At 37.3% G+C, this 17,396-nt stretch overlaps 2 protein-coding genes across 2 annotated transcripts; both read right to left on the reverse strand.

Moving 5' to 3' along the window:
• LOC122430931 (olfactory receptor 8B3-like) lies at positions 1-3,719 on the reverse strand. Its single transcript, XM_043451887.1, has 2 exons — positions 3,709-3,719; positions 1-937 (listed from the first exon to the last, which is right to left on the reverse strand). Exons 1-2 carry the CDS (start codon positions 3,717-3,719, stop codon positions 1-3), a joined length of 948 nt encoding a protein of 315 aa, XP_043307822.1.
• An 8,339-nt stretch (positions 3,720-12,058) lies between these two features.
• LOC122430920 (olfactory receptor 8B3-like) lies at positions 12,059-12,985 on the reverse strand. Its single transcript, XM_043451873.1, has one exon. The coding sequence runs from the start codon at positions 12,983-12,985 to the stop codon at positions 12,059-12,061; it is 927 nt and encodes a 308-aa protein (XP_043307808.1).
• Between the last annotated feature and the right edge of the window lie 4,411 nt (positions 12,986-17,396).

Consider the following 17,396-nt stretch of genomic DNA (forward strand, 5'->3'; position numbering starts at 1 on the left):
TCAAAGCTGTCTACAACTCAGAGTTTTTCTCACAGCAAATTTCACATCTTTATTTCTCAAGCTATAGATTAAGGGGTTCATCATAGAAACCACATTGGTATAAAAGACAGAGGAAATTTTTCTCTCATCCAGAGACCCAACAGAAGATGGTTTGAGATACATAAATGCACATGATCCAAAGAAAAGAGAAATAGCAATGATGTGGGAACTGCAGGTGCTGAAGGCTTTGGACCTGCCCTCTGTGGACTTGATGTGGAGGATACTAGAGAGGATGAAGCCATAAGAGACAAATATGGTGAGACTGGGCACAATGATGTTGATGCCTCCCACAATGAAAACTACAAGCTCATTGATGTAGGTACTTGTGCAGGAGAGCTGGAGCAGAGGGAGGATGTCACAGAAATAATGGTTGATGGTCTTTGCATCACAGAAGGTCAGTCTCAGCATGCATCCAGTGTGAGCCATGGCACCAGAAAATGCCATCAAGTAGGAAGCAAGCATAAGGCTGGAACACACTTTAGGGGACATGGCAGCATTATACAAGAGTGGGTTACAGATGACCACATAGCGGTCATAGGCCATTGATGTCAGCACATAGCACTCAGAAATGACAAAAAAACAGAAGAAGTAGAGCTGGATCATGCACCCCATATAAGAGATAATATTCTTCTTTGATGTGAAGTTAATTAGCATTTTGGGTGTAAACACAGAAGAATAACAGAGATCTATGAAGGGCAAGTTAAACAGGAAAAAATACATGGGGGAGTGTAGATGTGAATTTAGAACAATTAGATTCAGCAATCCCAAATTTCCCATCACAGTCACCATGTACATTCCTAGAAAGAAGATGAACAGGGGGAGTTGGAGATCTGGTTGGTCTGTTAATCCCAAGAGAATGAATTCGGTCACAAAAGAGTCATTTCCAGGAGTCATTCTTCTCTAAGGGAATCTGTGGACACAGGAGAAAGGGTTCCATTAGAGAACAACCCAGCCCTTGCCACAGGGTCTCATCTTCAAGGGAGGGTAAACACTGGGAATGTCAGAGACTAGTCCTACCAAGTCCCACAGAATCTGCCTTTACCTTTATCAGGATACAGAGTGATGTGGACTTGTATAAGCTAAACATAGCAAAGGAAATCACAAACATCAGAGTTAAGGCCAGTGCTGTTATATGCAAATATAACTGCTGGAAAAACAAAGGACAAGAAGGATAGATCAGGGCAGAGCCACCTAATGTCGTAAACATTCTGTGATGACCTTCTAACAGATTTCTCTGCTAGTTTCACCTAAGTCTCAGATCTGCACAAAATGAGAACGAATGGGCATGTATTCGGTCCCTATACTTTCATCTCTAAACAGGGAATAAGTTTATAAATTAAATTCAGAAACTCACCCTCCTTAATTCAGAAAACCTCAGGGCTGGCTCCCTTATCCTTGGTTTTTACCCAGTTGGGATTGGAAATGCAATTTCAGGTTTCTGAGCCTTGAGTTCTTTGATTCTGAGAGAAGACATATGTCTGAGAAGCCTTTCTGAACTATTATAATTTCTCATAATTATTTCAGTCCTTTCAAGCAGCAGAGAATATAAAGCCTTTTATCATCATACTTGCTACTTGATTAGACACAGGGAATTTAGTATGAGAGTCCTGATGTAATGCACTTGGTTAAAAACAGGCTAGATGCTTGCTGACTCTTTTCCCCAGGGTATAGATTTGTATAAAAGGGAATAAGGAAATTACATATCTTTATTGTGATCAGTCTTTAGTTCCTTAGGAACTCTATCTTTCACTCCTTTTCATTTAGGTATTATACATCCCTCAGTGTAGATCCAAAGTAAATTCCCATCTCTTCATTACATCTACCTCTGAAGGGAAAGCTACTACATTGTTTTATTCCCTTTTTATTCCCATTTCCCAAATGAACATGCTTTCTGTAAGGTTCCTGTTTCTAGGTTTCCTTGTTTCTTTATTGGCAATTTTTCAAGAGTTGCAGTAGCTCATTTCAGTTCTTCTCTCTCTTAAATATCTCTACAAAAAATTGCAATGTGGTATATTCCTTCTATGGGACTTTCCCAGTGGCTCAGGGTAAAGAATTCGCCTACCAATGCAAGAGATACAGATTCGATCCCTTGGTCAGGAAGATACCCTGGAGAAGGAATGGCAAATCACTTCAGTATTTTTGCCTGGAAATTCCAAGGACAGAGGAGCTGATGGGTAGAGTCCATGGTGTTGCAAAGAGTTGGACAGATTTAGTGACTAAACAAGATGTTCCTTCTGTAGTTTATACTTTTAAAAAACTTATTTGAAATTTCTACTTGATTCTCCTGCTGGGCCATTTTCTGTAACATTCCAGTAACCGAGGTTATCAACTTATTCCTGTCATAGAAAAGAGTAGGAGCTATGGATTGAGAGAGTATTGTGAATATTAATTTCCTACTTACAAACTATAATTCTATGGACAAGTTACTTAATTTTTCTGTTCAATGTGGGAAAATAGGGGTGGGAAAATAGGGGTGGAAAATTAGCATCTCTTTCTTTGGGCTACTGTGTTAATTAAATGAAAAATATCCTAAGTAAACTGGTTGAGAAAGTGCCTTTCATATGGTAAGTAGTCAATAAATATCACTTGTCATATTTTATGTTCTCATAAATTAAGGGCAGAGGAACCAGAGATCAAATTGTCAACATGCGCTGGATCATTGAAAAAGCAAGAGAGTTCCAGAAAAACATCTATTTCTGCTTTACTGACTATGCCAAAGCCTTTGACTGTGTGGATCACAATAAACTGTGGAAAATTCTGAAAGAGATGGGAATACCAGACCACCTGACCTACCTCTATGAGAAACCTGTATGCAGGTCAGGAAGCAGCAGTTAGAACTGGACATGGAACAACAGACCGGTTCCAAATAGGAAAAGGAGTACATCAAGGCTGTATATTGTCACCCTGCTTATTTAACTTCTATGCAGAGTACATCATGAGAAACGCTGGGCTGAAGGAAGCACAAACTGGAATCAGGATTGCTGGGAGAAATATCAATAACTTTAAATATGCGGATGACACCACCCTTATGGCAGAAAGTGAAAAAGTACTAAAGAGCCTCTTGATGAAAATGAAAGAGGAGAGTGAAAATTTGGCTTAAAGCTCAACATTCAGAAAACTAAGATCATGGCATCTGGTCCCATCACCTCATGGGAAATAGATGGGGAAACAGTGGAAACAGTGGCTTACTTTATTTTTGGGGGCTCCAAAATCACTGCAGATGGTGATTGCAGTCATGAAATTAAAAGACGCTTACTCTTTGGAAGGAAAGTTATGACCAACCTAGACAGCATATTAAAAAGCAGAGACATTACTTTGTCAACAAAGGTCCGTCTAGTCAAGGCTATGGTTTTTCCAATGGTCATGTATGGATGTGAGAGTTGGACTGTGAAGAAAGCTGAGCACTGAAAAATTGATGCTTTTGAACTGTGGTGTTGGAGAAGACTCTTGAGAGTCCCTTGGACTGCAAGGAGATCCAACCAGTCCATGCTAAAGGAGATCAGTCCTGAGTGTTCATTGTAAGGACTGATGCTGAAGCTGAAACTCCAGTACTTTGGCCACCTGATGTGAAGAGCTGACTCATTTGAAAAGACCCTGATGTTAGGAAAGATTGAAGGCAGGAGGAGAAGGGGACGACAGAGGATGAGATGGTTGGATGGCATCACTGACTCGATGGACATGAGTTTTGGTGTCTCCGGGAGTTGGTGATGGACAGGGAGGCCTGGTGTGCTGCACTCATGGGGTCTCAAAGAGTCGGACATGACTGAGCGACTGAACTGAACTGAACAAAAATTAAACTAGACTCTCCACCATAACACTCATCAGAGCTTTATCCCCCTGAATACCTGTGTTCTTCTATAAATTGTAAGTTCTGTAAATAAAAACATTTCTTCTATTTTGTTTACTGTTTGGCTTCTAGATCTAAGGACAGTGTAGAGTGCAGAGAAGGAACTCAATAAATATTTCTGAAAATCATGTTATTTTTCTCAAAGTGCCTTCTGAATGTATTCAACATTTCTCTTATGCCAAAACACAACCTCTACAACCACAGTGACCTCAACCCATGTCTGTCAGCCACCACACAACAACTCTGGCTTTTGATGTTTAAGCTGAGCTACTGTATTATTGAACTTTTAGCAGCTTCTAATGATTATTTTAGCATTTCCCAACATACTCACTCTTATTTAGCCATAAACATAGTTAAACTCACTCTTATTTAGCAATAGACACTGAAATATGGCCATTGCTCTATCCCACCCTAGTTCAAGTACTTCAGTGTGCCTCCATTACTCATTTGAAAATTCAAGCAATAAAATAAAAATATGCTTCTTAAAATTATGATTAAATCTTGCTTAAAACTAAATAAGAAATTGAGTCAGAGTTATCTTTGATGAAAAACCATGAAAGGACCAGTTTGATTTATGAAGCATTTTGTGCAGATTAACTATTGTACTAACTTTTAACTTTCTCAAAAACCTAAAAAAGAAAATTGAAGAATTTTACTTTTCTGGGACAATGCAATTGCTTTGGAAAGTTCAACTTATTTTAGAAATATATATGTGCTTGTAGATGAGAAATAAACATATATAAGTCCATATGTAGACACACATTGCTTATATTTAGTGGAATGAGGGGAAGATTATCACTTTACAATGTAAGAGGCTTCTGTGATTAGTAGAAAAACATCAAACTGTCAAAAAAAAGTCTCCAATGTGCTAAAAAAAAAAAAAGTTTCTCCATGCACAAATTGGTAAGTTGTGCTACCACAGTTATGTGATTTATTTATTTTTTACATAACAACTCCTAAAAAAGAGAGATGGAAAAGACCAACAGGCCATGAATTTCTAATGAATCAAAATTAAGGTTATGCCATTTGAAATTATTGGGGTTTTTGAAACTTTTTCATAGCTCCCTATCTCTTGTATAGAATCATTCTAATATACTGTATAATATTTAAATCTACTAGTCTAACTAAATTAGGCAAGAGAAGGTATGATATAGCATTTTGGAAAAGAATTCAATGTAAAGAAAAATTAATAATTATATGAACAGAGATTAGAAATATCCCAGGACATTTCACAAATGCTTTTGATATTGGTGTTAAATAAGAAACACTAGGCTCTCTTCAGGGAAATCCTTGAACCAGTCCTGGCTCTCCATCTCAAAGAAAGTCTGATTATACACAATAAAGATTCCAGTGGAAGTTATGATATATTAAAAGCTGACTAAACTGTGTTTCTGAGACCCTTCAGTTCATTTCAGATGCTCAGTCATGTCCGACACTTTGTGACCCCAGGGGACTGGAGCACATCAGGCTTCCCTGTTTGCCACCAACTCCTGGAGTTTGCTCAAACTCGTGTCCATTGAGTCAGGGATGCCATCCAACCATCTCATCCTCTGCCATCCCCTTCTTCTCCTGCCTTCAATCTTTCCCAGCATCAGGGTCTTTTCAAATGAGTCAGTTCTTCACATCAGGTGGCCAAGTATTGGAATTTCAGCATCCGTCCTTCAGTGAATATTCAGGACTGCTTTCTTTTAGAATTAACTGGTTTGATCTTCTTGCAGTCCAAGGGACTCTCAAGAGTCTGCTCCAACACCATAGTTCAAAAACATCAATTATTCAGTGCTCAGCTTTCTTTATAGCCCAACTTTCATATCCATACATGACTACTGGAAAAACCATAGATTTGACTAGACGGACCTTTGTCAGCAAACTAATGCCTCTGTTTTTTAATATGCTATCTAGGTTGGTCATAGCTTTTCTTCCAAGGAGCAAGTGTCTTTTAATTTCATGGCTGCAATCACCATCTGCAGTGATTTTGGACCCCAAGAAAATAAAGTCTCTCACTGTTTCCATTGTTTCCCCATCTATTTGCCATGAAGTGATGGAACTGGATGCCATGATCTTAATTTGCTGAATGTTGAGTTTTAAACCAATTTTTTCACTTTCCTCTTTCACTTTCATCAAGAGGTTCTTTAGTTCTTCTTCGCTTTCTGCCATCAGGGTGGTGTCATCTGTATATCTGAGGTTATTGATATTTTTCCTGGCAATCTTGATTCCAGATGTTCTTCATCCAGTCTGGCATTTTGCATGATGTACTCTGCATATAAGTTAAATAAGCCGAGTGACAATATAGAGCTTTGACATACTCCTTTTCATATTTCAAAACAGTCTGTTGTTCCATGTCCAGTTCTATCTGTTGCTTCCTGACCTGCATACCGATCTCTCAAGAGGCAAGTCAGGTGGTCTAGTATTTCCATCTCTTTCAGAATTTTCCACAGTTTGTTTTGATCCACACAGTCAAAGGCTTTGGCATTGTCAATAAAGCAAAAGCATATGTTTTTCTGGAACTCTCTTGCTTTTTCAATGATCCAATGGATGTTGGCAATTTGATCTCTGGTTCCTCTGCCTTTTCTAAATCCAGATGAACATCTGGAAGTTCACAGTTCATGTACTGTTGAAGCCTGGCTTGGAGAACTTTGAGAATTACTTTGCTAGCATGTGAAATGAGTGCAATTGTGCTGTAGTTTGAACATTCTTTGGCATTGGAATGAAACCTGACCTTTTCCAGCCCGGCGGTCACTGCTGAGTTTTGCAAATTTGATGGCATATTGGGTGCAGCTCTTTCACAGCATCATCTTTTAAGATTTGAAATAGCTCAGCTGGAATTCCATCACCTCCACTAACTTTGCTGATAGTGATGCTTCCAAGACCTAATTAAAGATAATGAAAACTAAAGACTCTAAGTAAAGATAATGAAGCAGAAAGAGGAACTGCCAATCCACGATTCATGTGATCAGTGTTAAGTTTTCATGTCCTCTTCAGAAGCAAGTGGCCATATTTGAGTGCCCTTTCATTTCCTTAAAAACTTCCTTAACCAGAAATTTCAGAGAAGTGAAAGAATGAAAAGTAAAATGCAGAAATGTGTCTTAACAAATCCCACTGTGTAACATTTCATTCATTATTTGAAGAGATGTGCAGTAATCTGTGGTTTACTCTCCTTATGGTACCAGCTATCCTATCAATGAACCACTTACAGGAAAAAATTATTGCCTCTGAGATTTATTAGTTCATAAATTCTCCATACAGTCTACAACATAATAGATGATAGATGAGAAAAAAGAACATTGGGTCTAAAGGTCTTTTTCCTAAAGGGGAAAAGAGAGCCTTCTTACAAATGTCATCTGTCCTGAAAGTAATAATAGTCTTCTGAATCAAAACTACCACAGTGTGAAAAATCAATCTCTGATAACTCTCCCTGTTGTTAAGGAAGAACACTATTTGTCTCTGAGTAGATCTTTGTCAGAGAACGGGGATTTTATCATCTGGTAATGTATAGGAAACACTTTAAAATGTTTTCAAGATAATCTGAGTAATCAGCTCCCATTGGTGGGAATTTTAAGTCTTGGATAAGACTTGAAATAATTAAAAGCAAAAAATTGCTTTAGGGAATTTCCCAAATGATGGCTATTAAGAAAAACTTTAAAAATCAGATTAAGATCCTTGCAATATATGTCTAATGCTTTTTTTATTTTTATGTTTTTTTTTTTATTTTTTTATTTTTTATTTTTTTTTTCCAGTGGGTTTTGTCATACATTGATATGAATCAGCCATGGATTTACATGTATGTCTAATGCTTTTAATTGCAGAAAACTTTGTGGTCCTATGGGAGAACAAATTGGTAATTATTTAGCAATATACTTTTACCTCCTCTTATCTCGCCCTGAGACTTTGAGTTCTTTGGAGGAATGTTAATAGGTAAGGAAAACAATTCTATTTTTAAAATTTAAACTTTTTTATTATCTATTGGGGTATAGCTCATTAACAATAGTGTGATAGTTTCAGTTGACAGTGAAAGGACTCAGCCATATACATACATGTATCCATCCCCAAACTCCTCTCCCATCCAAGCTGTCACTTAACATTAAGTAGAGCTCCCTGTGGTATACCATACAACCTTGTTGGTTATCCATTTTTTATCACATATATGAGACAGTAAAACAGACATAGATATAAAGATCAGACTTTTGGACTCTGTGGGAGATGGCGAAGGTGGGATGATTTGAGAGAATAGCATTGAAACTTGTATATTACCATATGTGAAATAGATTGTCAGTCCAGGTTTGATGCATGAGACGGGGTGCTCAGGGCTGGTGCACTGAGATGACCCTGAGGGATGGGATGGGGAAGGGGGTGGGAAGGGGCTTCAGGATGGGGAACACATGTACACCCATGGCTGATTCATGTGAATGTATGGCAAAAACCACTACAATATTGTAAAGTAATTAGCTTCCAATTAAAATAAATAAATAAATATAAAAATAAATATAGCAGTGTGTACATGTCCATTCTAAACTCACTAACAGTTTCTTCCCATCCTTCCTCTGTGAGTCTCTTTATGTTTTGTAAGTAAGTTCATTTGTATTGTTACTTTTTAGAATCCAAATATAAGGGATGTCAAAAGATATCTCCCCTTCTCTGTTTGACGTACTTCACTCAGTATGACAATCTCTAGGTCCATCTGTGTTGCTGTAAATCATACTATTTCATTCTTTTTAATGGCTGAGTAATATTCTACTGTGCGTAGGTACCACAACTTCTTCATCCATCCCTCTGTCAATAGACATTTAGATCGCTTCCACGTCTTGCCTACTGTGTTGGCTATAGTGCTGTAATGAATATTGGGGTGCTTGTTGATCCTTTCGGATCATGTTTTTCTCCAGATATATGCTCTGGGGTGGGATTGCAGGGTCATAAGGTACCTCTATTTTTAGTCTTTTAAAGAACCACCATACTGTTCTCCATAGTGGCCTATAAATTTACATTCCCACCAGCAGTGTAGGAGGGTTCCCTTCTCTCAACACCCTCTCCAGAATTTATTCTTAGTGGACTTTTTGATGATAGCATTCCGGCAGGTGTGAAGTAATACTCAACCTAAAGTGAGTAGAAGTAAAGAAATCATAAAGATCAGAGCAGAAATAAATGCAGTAGACAAAGAAAACAATTGCAAAAATCAATGAAAGGAAAAGATGGTTCTTTGAAAAGATAAACAAAATTGATAAACCTTTCACCAAACTTAACAAGAAAAAAGGGAGGGGACTCAAATTAATAAAATTAAAAATGAAAAAGAAAAAGTTACAAATGACTCCATAGAAATATGAAGGATCGGAAGAGATTACTATGAGCAACTGTGTGCCAATAAAATGGACAACCCGAAGAACTGGACAAATTCTTAGAAAAGCACAGTCTCCCAATACTGAACCAGGAAAAAATAGAAATATGACCAGACAAATCACAAGCACTGAAATTGAAGTTGTGATTTTAAAACTCCCAATAAACAAAAGCCTAGGATCTGATGACTTCACAGGTGTATGCTATCAAACACTTAGAGAAGAGTTAATACATAACCTCCTGAAACTTCCCAAAAAATTACAGAGGAAGGAAAACTTTCAAACTCATTCTATGAGACCACCAGGACCTGATACCAAAGCCAGACAAAGATAGCACAAAAAAGAAAATTATAGGCCAATACCATTGATGAAAAACAGATGCAAAATTCCTCAACAAAATCCTAGCGATCTGAATCCAACAATACTTTAAAAAGATCATACACCATGAGCAAGTGGGATTAATTCCAGAAACGCAAGGATTTTTCAACAGTCACAAATCAATCAATGTGATACACCACATCAAACTGAAGAATAAAAACAATATGATCATCTCAACAGATGTACAATAAACTTTTGACAAAATTCAGCACCAATTTATGATAATAACTCTTCAGAAATTGGGCATAGAGGATATATGTGCATGTGTGCTAAGTCACTTCAGTCATGTCCAACTCTTTGTGTCACGATGAACCATAGCCCGCCAGGCTTCTTGGTCCATGGGATTCTCCAGGCAAGAATACTGGAGTGGTTTGTCATTTCCTTCTCCAGGGGATCTTTCCAACCCAAGGGTTGAAATTGGGTCCCCTGCATTGCAGGCAGATTCTTTACCACTGTGCCACCAGGGAAGCCCATAGTAATTAGCGACTAACAGAGACCCTTAGACTTCTGAAAGTCTGTTTCTACCTGATTTTGATCCAGGGACCTTTGTCATGTGAAGCGAAAGTGATAATCACTACAGTACAGAAACAAGGCCTAGGGGTGCATCTTAGTATAATAAAGGCCATGTACAACAAACCCATGGCAACCCACTCCAGTATTCTTGCCTGGAAGATTCCATGGGCAAAGGAGTCTTGTGGGCTACAGTCCACGGGGTCATAAAGAGTAGGACACAACTGAGTGACTCTGCACAAGAGTTGTTTAAGCATTTTAGAGTGTTCATTTCCCCATATTTTCTCAAAAGGAAAGTAATCCAATGTCCTATTTGAGAAAAATCATAACTTGAGTTAGTCACCAAATGTATTTTTCAAACTATCATTCTCTAACAGCAATTTGAAGATTTATACTTTAAAATCCAAGAGGAAGTAGCCAACAAAAGGATAAATGATTTAGTCTTGCCCAGGTTAAACACAGTGTTGGAGGTTGAATCATTTAGTTTTTTAATTATCAAATAAGTTTTCATCCTACCCATCGAAATCCTGTGATCTTCATATTTCTAGGTCTTCTAGAAAAAAAGAGGAGAATCATAAAAAAAGGCTTTTATTTTCAAAAATTTATTTCCTAGTTTCCTTATCCCTAATTTGTTTTAATCACTAACAGTTATTTTATCTTCAGAAAAAAAAAAAAAGTTCTCTAATTTTCTCTTAACATGTAGCCACTTTTCTACCTTCATTTCAAACAATACTACTATCATATAGTCGCTCTGCATCATTAGCTTATGAAAGCTTTATGGACTAAATAGTTAATGTTCTAGATGGAATAGTTTAAAATAAAATATATTTAAAGGCATTTCCTAAGCCTCATGAGAAATCACCACAAGAAATCACTTATTTATTGGTGATGTGGCTTGTTGAACCTTGACCTCATGCCAGGATTCTGGACTCTTTAATCTCCCAAGCCCTTTTCCTTAAACTGCAAATACCTGCAAATGTTCCTTTTTTTTTTTTTTCCTTAATTTTTGGGAAGAAAAAATATCCTTACTTAAGACAGTCATCTCCCTAGTATTCAGGTTCATAAGGCCTGCTATTTCCCAACAATGACAAGAACAAAATAATTATTTTCATAAACTAAAAAAACTAAAAATAAATACCCATTCTGAGAAAAATTCATGTACCACCCAAGGACAAAGCACAGTCAAATTTCAAATTAGAATATTTTCTTCTTTACCATATTTACTGAAACAAAAATAATGAGAAAAAGTAGAAGCAAGTATACCGAGAATAGTAGACTTTAAATCATAAAACTGAATTTAGTCTAGAAGTTTTCATTAAAAGATACGCAACTGTAAATAAAGCAAAAACCACTCTGAGTCACACTTTCGCATCCAGGCAGTATATGCTTATAATCTGTTATGTGCAGGACTGGCTGTGGAAAAGTAAGAAAAATCTTTTTTAAGAAAGCAAAATGTGCACTGTTAACAAAAGCAAAATTGTTTATAATGAACAGTCATTATGAAACCTTGTATCTCAGGGATTAAATGAAATATACTCTTTCTCAGGGAAGACTGGAAGGAAGAGAAGAGAAAACATTGTCTGATTCATGCTTCCAATGGCAGATGGCAAATAAGACAACCATAAAGACACCACATCAACCTATTGTTCCCCAGTTTGATCATCAGTAGACCAGTCTTCTATTTCAACAGGTGAAAAACTTCAAACTGATAAAGAAAAACAGATTAAATACATTTTTCTGAAGAGTATTAATAAATACGAGGAAGTGAGGAAAGGAAATTGTGTTAGTGGTAAGAAAAGAGAGACTGATTCTAAAAAAGTGGAAATAAGTTGTGAGTTGACTCAGATATCCTTTCACATGGTGAAAAAGAAATAAGAAGATTGTCAACAAAGTTACTATGATTAAACACAGAAACTTTCCTGTGCCCAACTGCACAGAGAGATACTCTATCTATTCAAAATTATTTGCTACTCAGCGTTTTTCTCAGAGCAGTTTTCACATCTTTGTTTCTCAAGCTATAGATTAAGGGGTTCATCATAGCAACCACATTGGTGTAAAAGACAGAAGAGACTTTTTCCTCATCCATAGACCCAGCAGAAGATGGTTTGAGATACATAAATGCACTTGATCCAAAGAAAAGAGAAATAGCAATGATGTGGGAACTGCAGGTGCTGAAGGCTTTGGACCTGCCCTCTGTGGACTTGATTTGGAGGATGTTGGTGAGGATGAGACAATAAGAGACAAAGATTGTGAAACTGGACACAATGATGTTGATGCCCGCCACAATGAAAACTACAAGCTCATTGACATAGGTACTTGTGCAGGAGAGCTGGAGCAAAGGGTGGACATCACAAAAATAATGGTTGATGGTATTTGCATCACAGAAGGTCAGTCTCAGCATGCATCCAGTGTGAGCCATGGCACCAGAAAAGGCCATCAAGTAGGAAGCAAGCATAAGGCTGGAACACACTTTAGGGGACATGGCAGCATTATACAAGAGTGGGTTACAGATGGCCACATAGCGATCATAGACCATTGATGTCAACACATAGCATTCAGAAATGACAAAAAAACAGAAGAAGTAGAGCTGGATCATGCACCCCATATAAGAAATAATATTCTTCTTTGATAAGAAGTTAATCAGCATTTTGGGTGTAAATACAGAAGAATAACAGAGATCTATGAAGGACAAATTAAAAATGAAAAAGTACATGGGGGTGTGCAGATGTGAATTCAGTGCAATTAGGATTATCAATCCTAAATTTCCTAGCACAGTGACCATATACATTCCTAGAAACAGGAAGAACAGAGGGAGTTGGAGATCCGGTTGTTCTGTTAATCCCAACAGAATGAATTCAGTCACGAAAGAGTCATTTCCAGGAGTCATTCTTCTCTAAGGGAATCTGTGGATAGAAGAGAAAAGGGTTCCATTAGCGAACAACCCAGCTCTTCCACAGTGTCTCACCTATAAAAGAGATCAGTTTTTCTTGTTTAGTCACTAAGTTGTGTCCAACTCTTTTGGGACCCCATGGACTGTAGCCCACAATGTTCCTCTGTCCGTGGAATTTTCCAAGCAAGAATATTGGAGTGGATTGCCATTTCATTTACCAGAGGTTCTTCCCAACCCTGGGATCAAACCACATCTGCTGCATTAGCAGGAGTGTTCTTTACCACTGAGTCCCAGGGAAGCATAGCACAAGAGTATACACACTGGGAATATCTGACACTATACCAATCTGGTCGCATAGAATCTGACTTTACCCTTGATAATATACATGTTTTGATGCTGTTCATGTATATTATCAAGGGTGAAACAGATCACCAGCCCAGGTTGGATGCATGAGACAAGTGCTCGGGGCTGGTGCACTGGGAAGACCCAGAGGGATGGGGTGGGGAGGGAGGCGGGAGGGGGGATCGGGATGGGGAGCACATGTAAATCCATGGCTGATTCATGTCAATGTATGGCAAAAACCACTACAATATTGTAAAGTAATTAGCTTCCAACTAATAAAAATAAATGGAAAAAAAAAAAGAATCTGACTTCACCATTGTCACAATACAGAGTGATGTGGACTTTCCCTGTATTAGAGCTGTTACAAGTTAAATATAGCAAAGCACATCACAAACAGCCTACAGAGGGAAAGCCAGTCCTACCATATGCAAGCATTCCTGCTGGAAAATCCAACGGGAAGAGAGATGGATTAGGATACAATTGTTCTACTGTCATCTCTACATTTCCTCATTTGAACTCTTCCCTCACTAGTATAACTGGAGGCAGTGATCCTAGCAACCTGGCACTGGCTTCTAAGGCAGATTAGCTGTGACATGGTCCAAATCAAAAACATACCTTCTAATCCAAAATGAAGGGACCAGAATCTATAAGTTAAGTTACTCCACCTGTCACAGAGTATAAAGGCAGAAGGGTGAGAGTTGCAACTACTTAAAAGAAACTTCCTGACTGATATGCCCTTTGAGCCCCCTTGTGTTTCTGAACATTCTCTGACTCCTCTCCAACAGATTCATCTACTAGTTTCACTTGGCTTCCAGAACCACACAAAATGAGAAACAATGGACCCTGGATTTTCATCTCAGAACAAAGAATAAGTATTATAAATGGAATTCAGCATGTAAGATGAATTCAGAAACTCACCTTCCTTAGGTCAGAAAACCTTGGGGCTGTCTCCCTTATCATTAGTCTTCACCTTGTTGGTACTGGAAATGTAATGTCAGGTTCTTGAGGCTTGATTCCTTTGACTCTAAAATGAGACAGCATTGACATATGCCCTCAAAAACTTTATGAACTACCATAATTTCTGGTTATTTTCAGTCGCCTCAAGAGGTAGAGGAAAATAAAGCATTTTATCATCACACTCACAACTTGATTAGACACAGAAGATTTAATATGAGTGTAATGATGTAATGCTCATGGTTAAAAACAGACTGGGGGTTTGCCCCAACAATTCCCCAGGGAGTAGATCATATTTAAAAAAAAAAAAAAAGAAGGAAATTACATACATGGTTCATGATCTGTCTTTAGTTCCTTAGGGACTCACTCTTTTAACCATTTTCACTTTACTCTAGGGATTGCACATCCCTCAGGTGGATCAAAGTAAATTCCCATCTCCCTCATCTTCACATCCAAAGGGAAAGCTACTGCATTGCTTCATTCCCTTTTTTGTCCATTTCTTGAGTGAATGTATTTTCTCCAAGGGTCCTACTTTCAAGTTTCCTTATTTCTTTATCTAAATTTTTTCAAATGTTGAAATAACTCATTTCAGTTGTTCTCTCTGTAGGATATCTCTGAAATAATTTGCAATACTCTATGTTCCTTCTAGGGGGACTTCCCTCATAGCTCAGTCAGCAAAGAGTCTGCTTGCAATGCAGGAGACCCTGGAAAAGGAAATGGCAACTCACTTCAGTATTCTTGCCTGGAGAATCCCATGGGCAGAGGAGCCTGGCAGGCTACAGTCTGTGGGGTTCCAAGAGTCGGACACGACTAAGCACACAGCACAGATATCCCTTCTATATTTTATATCTTTAATAAACACCTGAAATTTCTACCTGTTGGGTCACTTTCTGTAAAATTTCAGTAACTGAAGTTATCAGTTTCGTATCATAGAAAACAGTAGGTGCTATTGAGTTAGACTGTTGTGAATCTTACTTTCCTTATGCCACCATTACTGACTATAACACTTGTGTTGTTTAGTTGCTCAGTCATTTTTTCTGCAATACTTTGACAGAATGACATCTAATATGAAAGAGCACTTACTTTTTCTAAAGATGAGACAAATTTAACTTCTATTTTGAAGTTTCTCAAAAGAAAGACTTGTGATCAGCTTTAACAGATTTTTGGCACCTCAAATAATGGTAAAATTCAGAATAGATTGGATGCATTTCTGCAGTGCATATAACAGTTCCCAAATAGTTTAATTATTATTTACTTCTTTAGATACACTTCTCTATCAATAAGGAAGACAAGTTTATAAAAAGGGATAATATGTAAATGAGAAAAATACCTAACTAGGTCAACTATTTTGTATACCTATAGACTTTGGCATGTGAAAATCACATACATTTGTATTGAGGTCAGGGGCTGTGGTATGAGTGGTCATTTAAAACCATAAGTCAAGGATACAGCAAGGAGAAAGAAAACATACGTCAATGCTGAACATATAAAAATGCAAACAAGCAAACATACCAGTATTGCTAAATTCACAATATCTAACTCTTGAGAGAAGAATAGAAAACAAGTAAAATAAAAAATATTATTAAAATTACCTTTAAAAATGTTGAAATTGTCACATTTAAGGCTTATGAATTTTAGACTAACCATTTTCCCTATTTTCTCAAAAAAAAAAAAAGAAAGAAATACAATAACCTATTCCAGAAAACACATTATTAAACTTGAGATATCCACAAAATGTTTCTTTCAAATTATCATAGTTCTAACTGCAGATTGATTTATGGTTTTATACCTTAAAATTAATAAGGAAGTAGCATACAGAAGCCAACAAAAGCAGGAGTGATTTGGTTGTGCCAAGTTTACACCAAAGGAACAGAGATTTGTGAGTTTAGTTTTTTTTTAATATCAAAAGTTTCGGTTTTTATGCTATCCAGATAAATCCAATGATCTTTATAATATTTCTAAGACTGTCCAGAAAAAGGAGGAGACTCATAAGTATAGGTTTTTTATCATATTTTCTAGATTCCTTCTAATTTGAGCTTTAATTACTACTCACCATTTTATGTCATGAAAAAGTGTCTTTTTTCCCCCAGTTCTGATCATAGCTTATTCACCTTTGTTCACCTAATTCTACTACTGTATGGTCACTGGGCACTATAAGTTTAGAAAAAAAACTTTATGGACCGGATATATTTATCTCACCAGATGGAACAGAATAAACTTCCAAATTAAAATGCAGGACCCAAGCCCCACAACCACGCTGCACAGGGGACATCTTATTTATTGGCCATGTGTTTGCTGATGTCTGGCCTCAGGAGAGATTTCTGGGTTCCTTTCTCTCCCATGCCTTGTTCTCTGAATTGCAAACACTTGCAAGCATTCCAAATCTATTTTGTTTTTTGTTTTTAATTTGGTGAAAGAAAGAACGTTCTTACTTGACCAATCATCTCCCAGTATACTAGCCCAAGAGGTATTATCTTTCCAATAAGTAACTACAACAAAAAAACGCCCTGACAAACTCTTCTTAAAGAACAATAAAATAAAAGAGCAATACTCACCCTGAGAGAAATTCATGTACCGCCGTGAAACAAAGCACAGTCAGCTTACAAGTTAGAATAGTTTTTTTCTGTGCCATGTTTACTTAAACAAAATTAATGAACTAAAATAGAAGCAAAGGATACTAAGGAGATTAGAAACAACATCAGAAACCTAAATTTATTCTAGAGTTTTTCATCAAAAACATATATGATTGTAAATACATCAATGACTACTCTGAGCTTTATTGCACCATCCATATAATAAATATATTTTGACAAACCGTTGAGTGCAGGTAAAAAAAGTACTTTGTCAAAGGAAGTATAATGTAGTGTTTATAGATGCAAAGTGTGTTATACTTAACAGTGTCTTGAGATCTTCCACCTCAGGAATGAAAAGCGTTACAGTCTGGGGTCCCAAAGCATCAGACAAGACTGAGTGACTGACCTGAACTGAACTGATTCTTGCTAAATGAAGCCTGGAAAGATGGAAAGAGGAAACACTCTGAGATTCATGCATCCAATGGCAACTGGCAGATAAGACATCCCCAGTGATATTACATCACACTAATCTTCCCTGA

Source organism: Cervus canadensis, chromosome 29 (genome assembly GCF_019320065.1).
Source record: "Cervus canadensis isolate Bull #8, Minnesota chromosome 29, ASM1932006v1, whole genome shotgun sequence".
Lineage (NCBI taxonomy): Eukaryota > Metazoa > Chordata > Mammalia > Artiodactyla > Cervidae > Cervus > Cervus canadensis.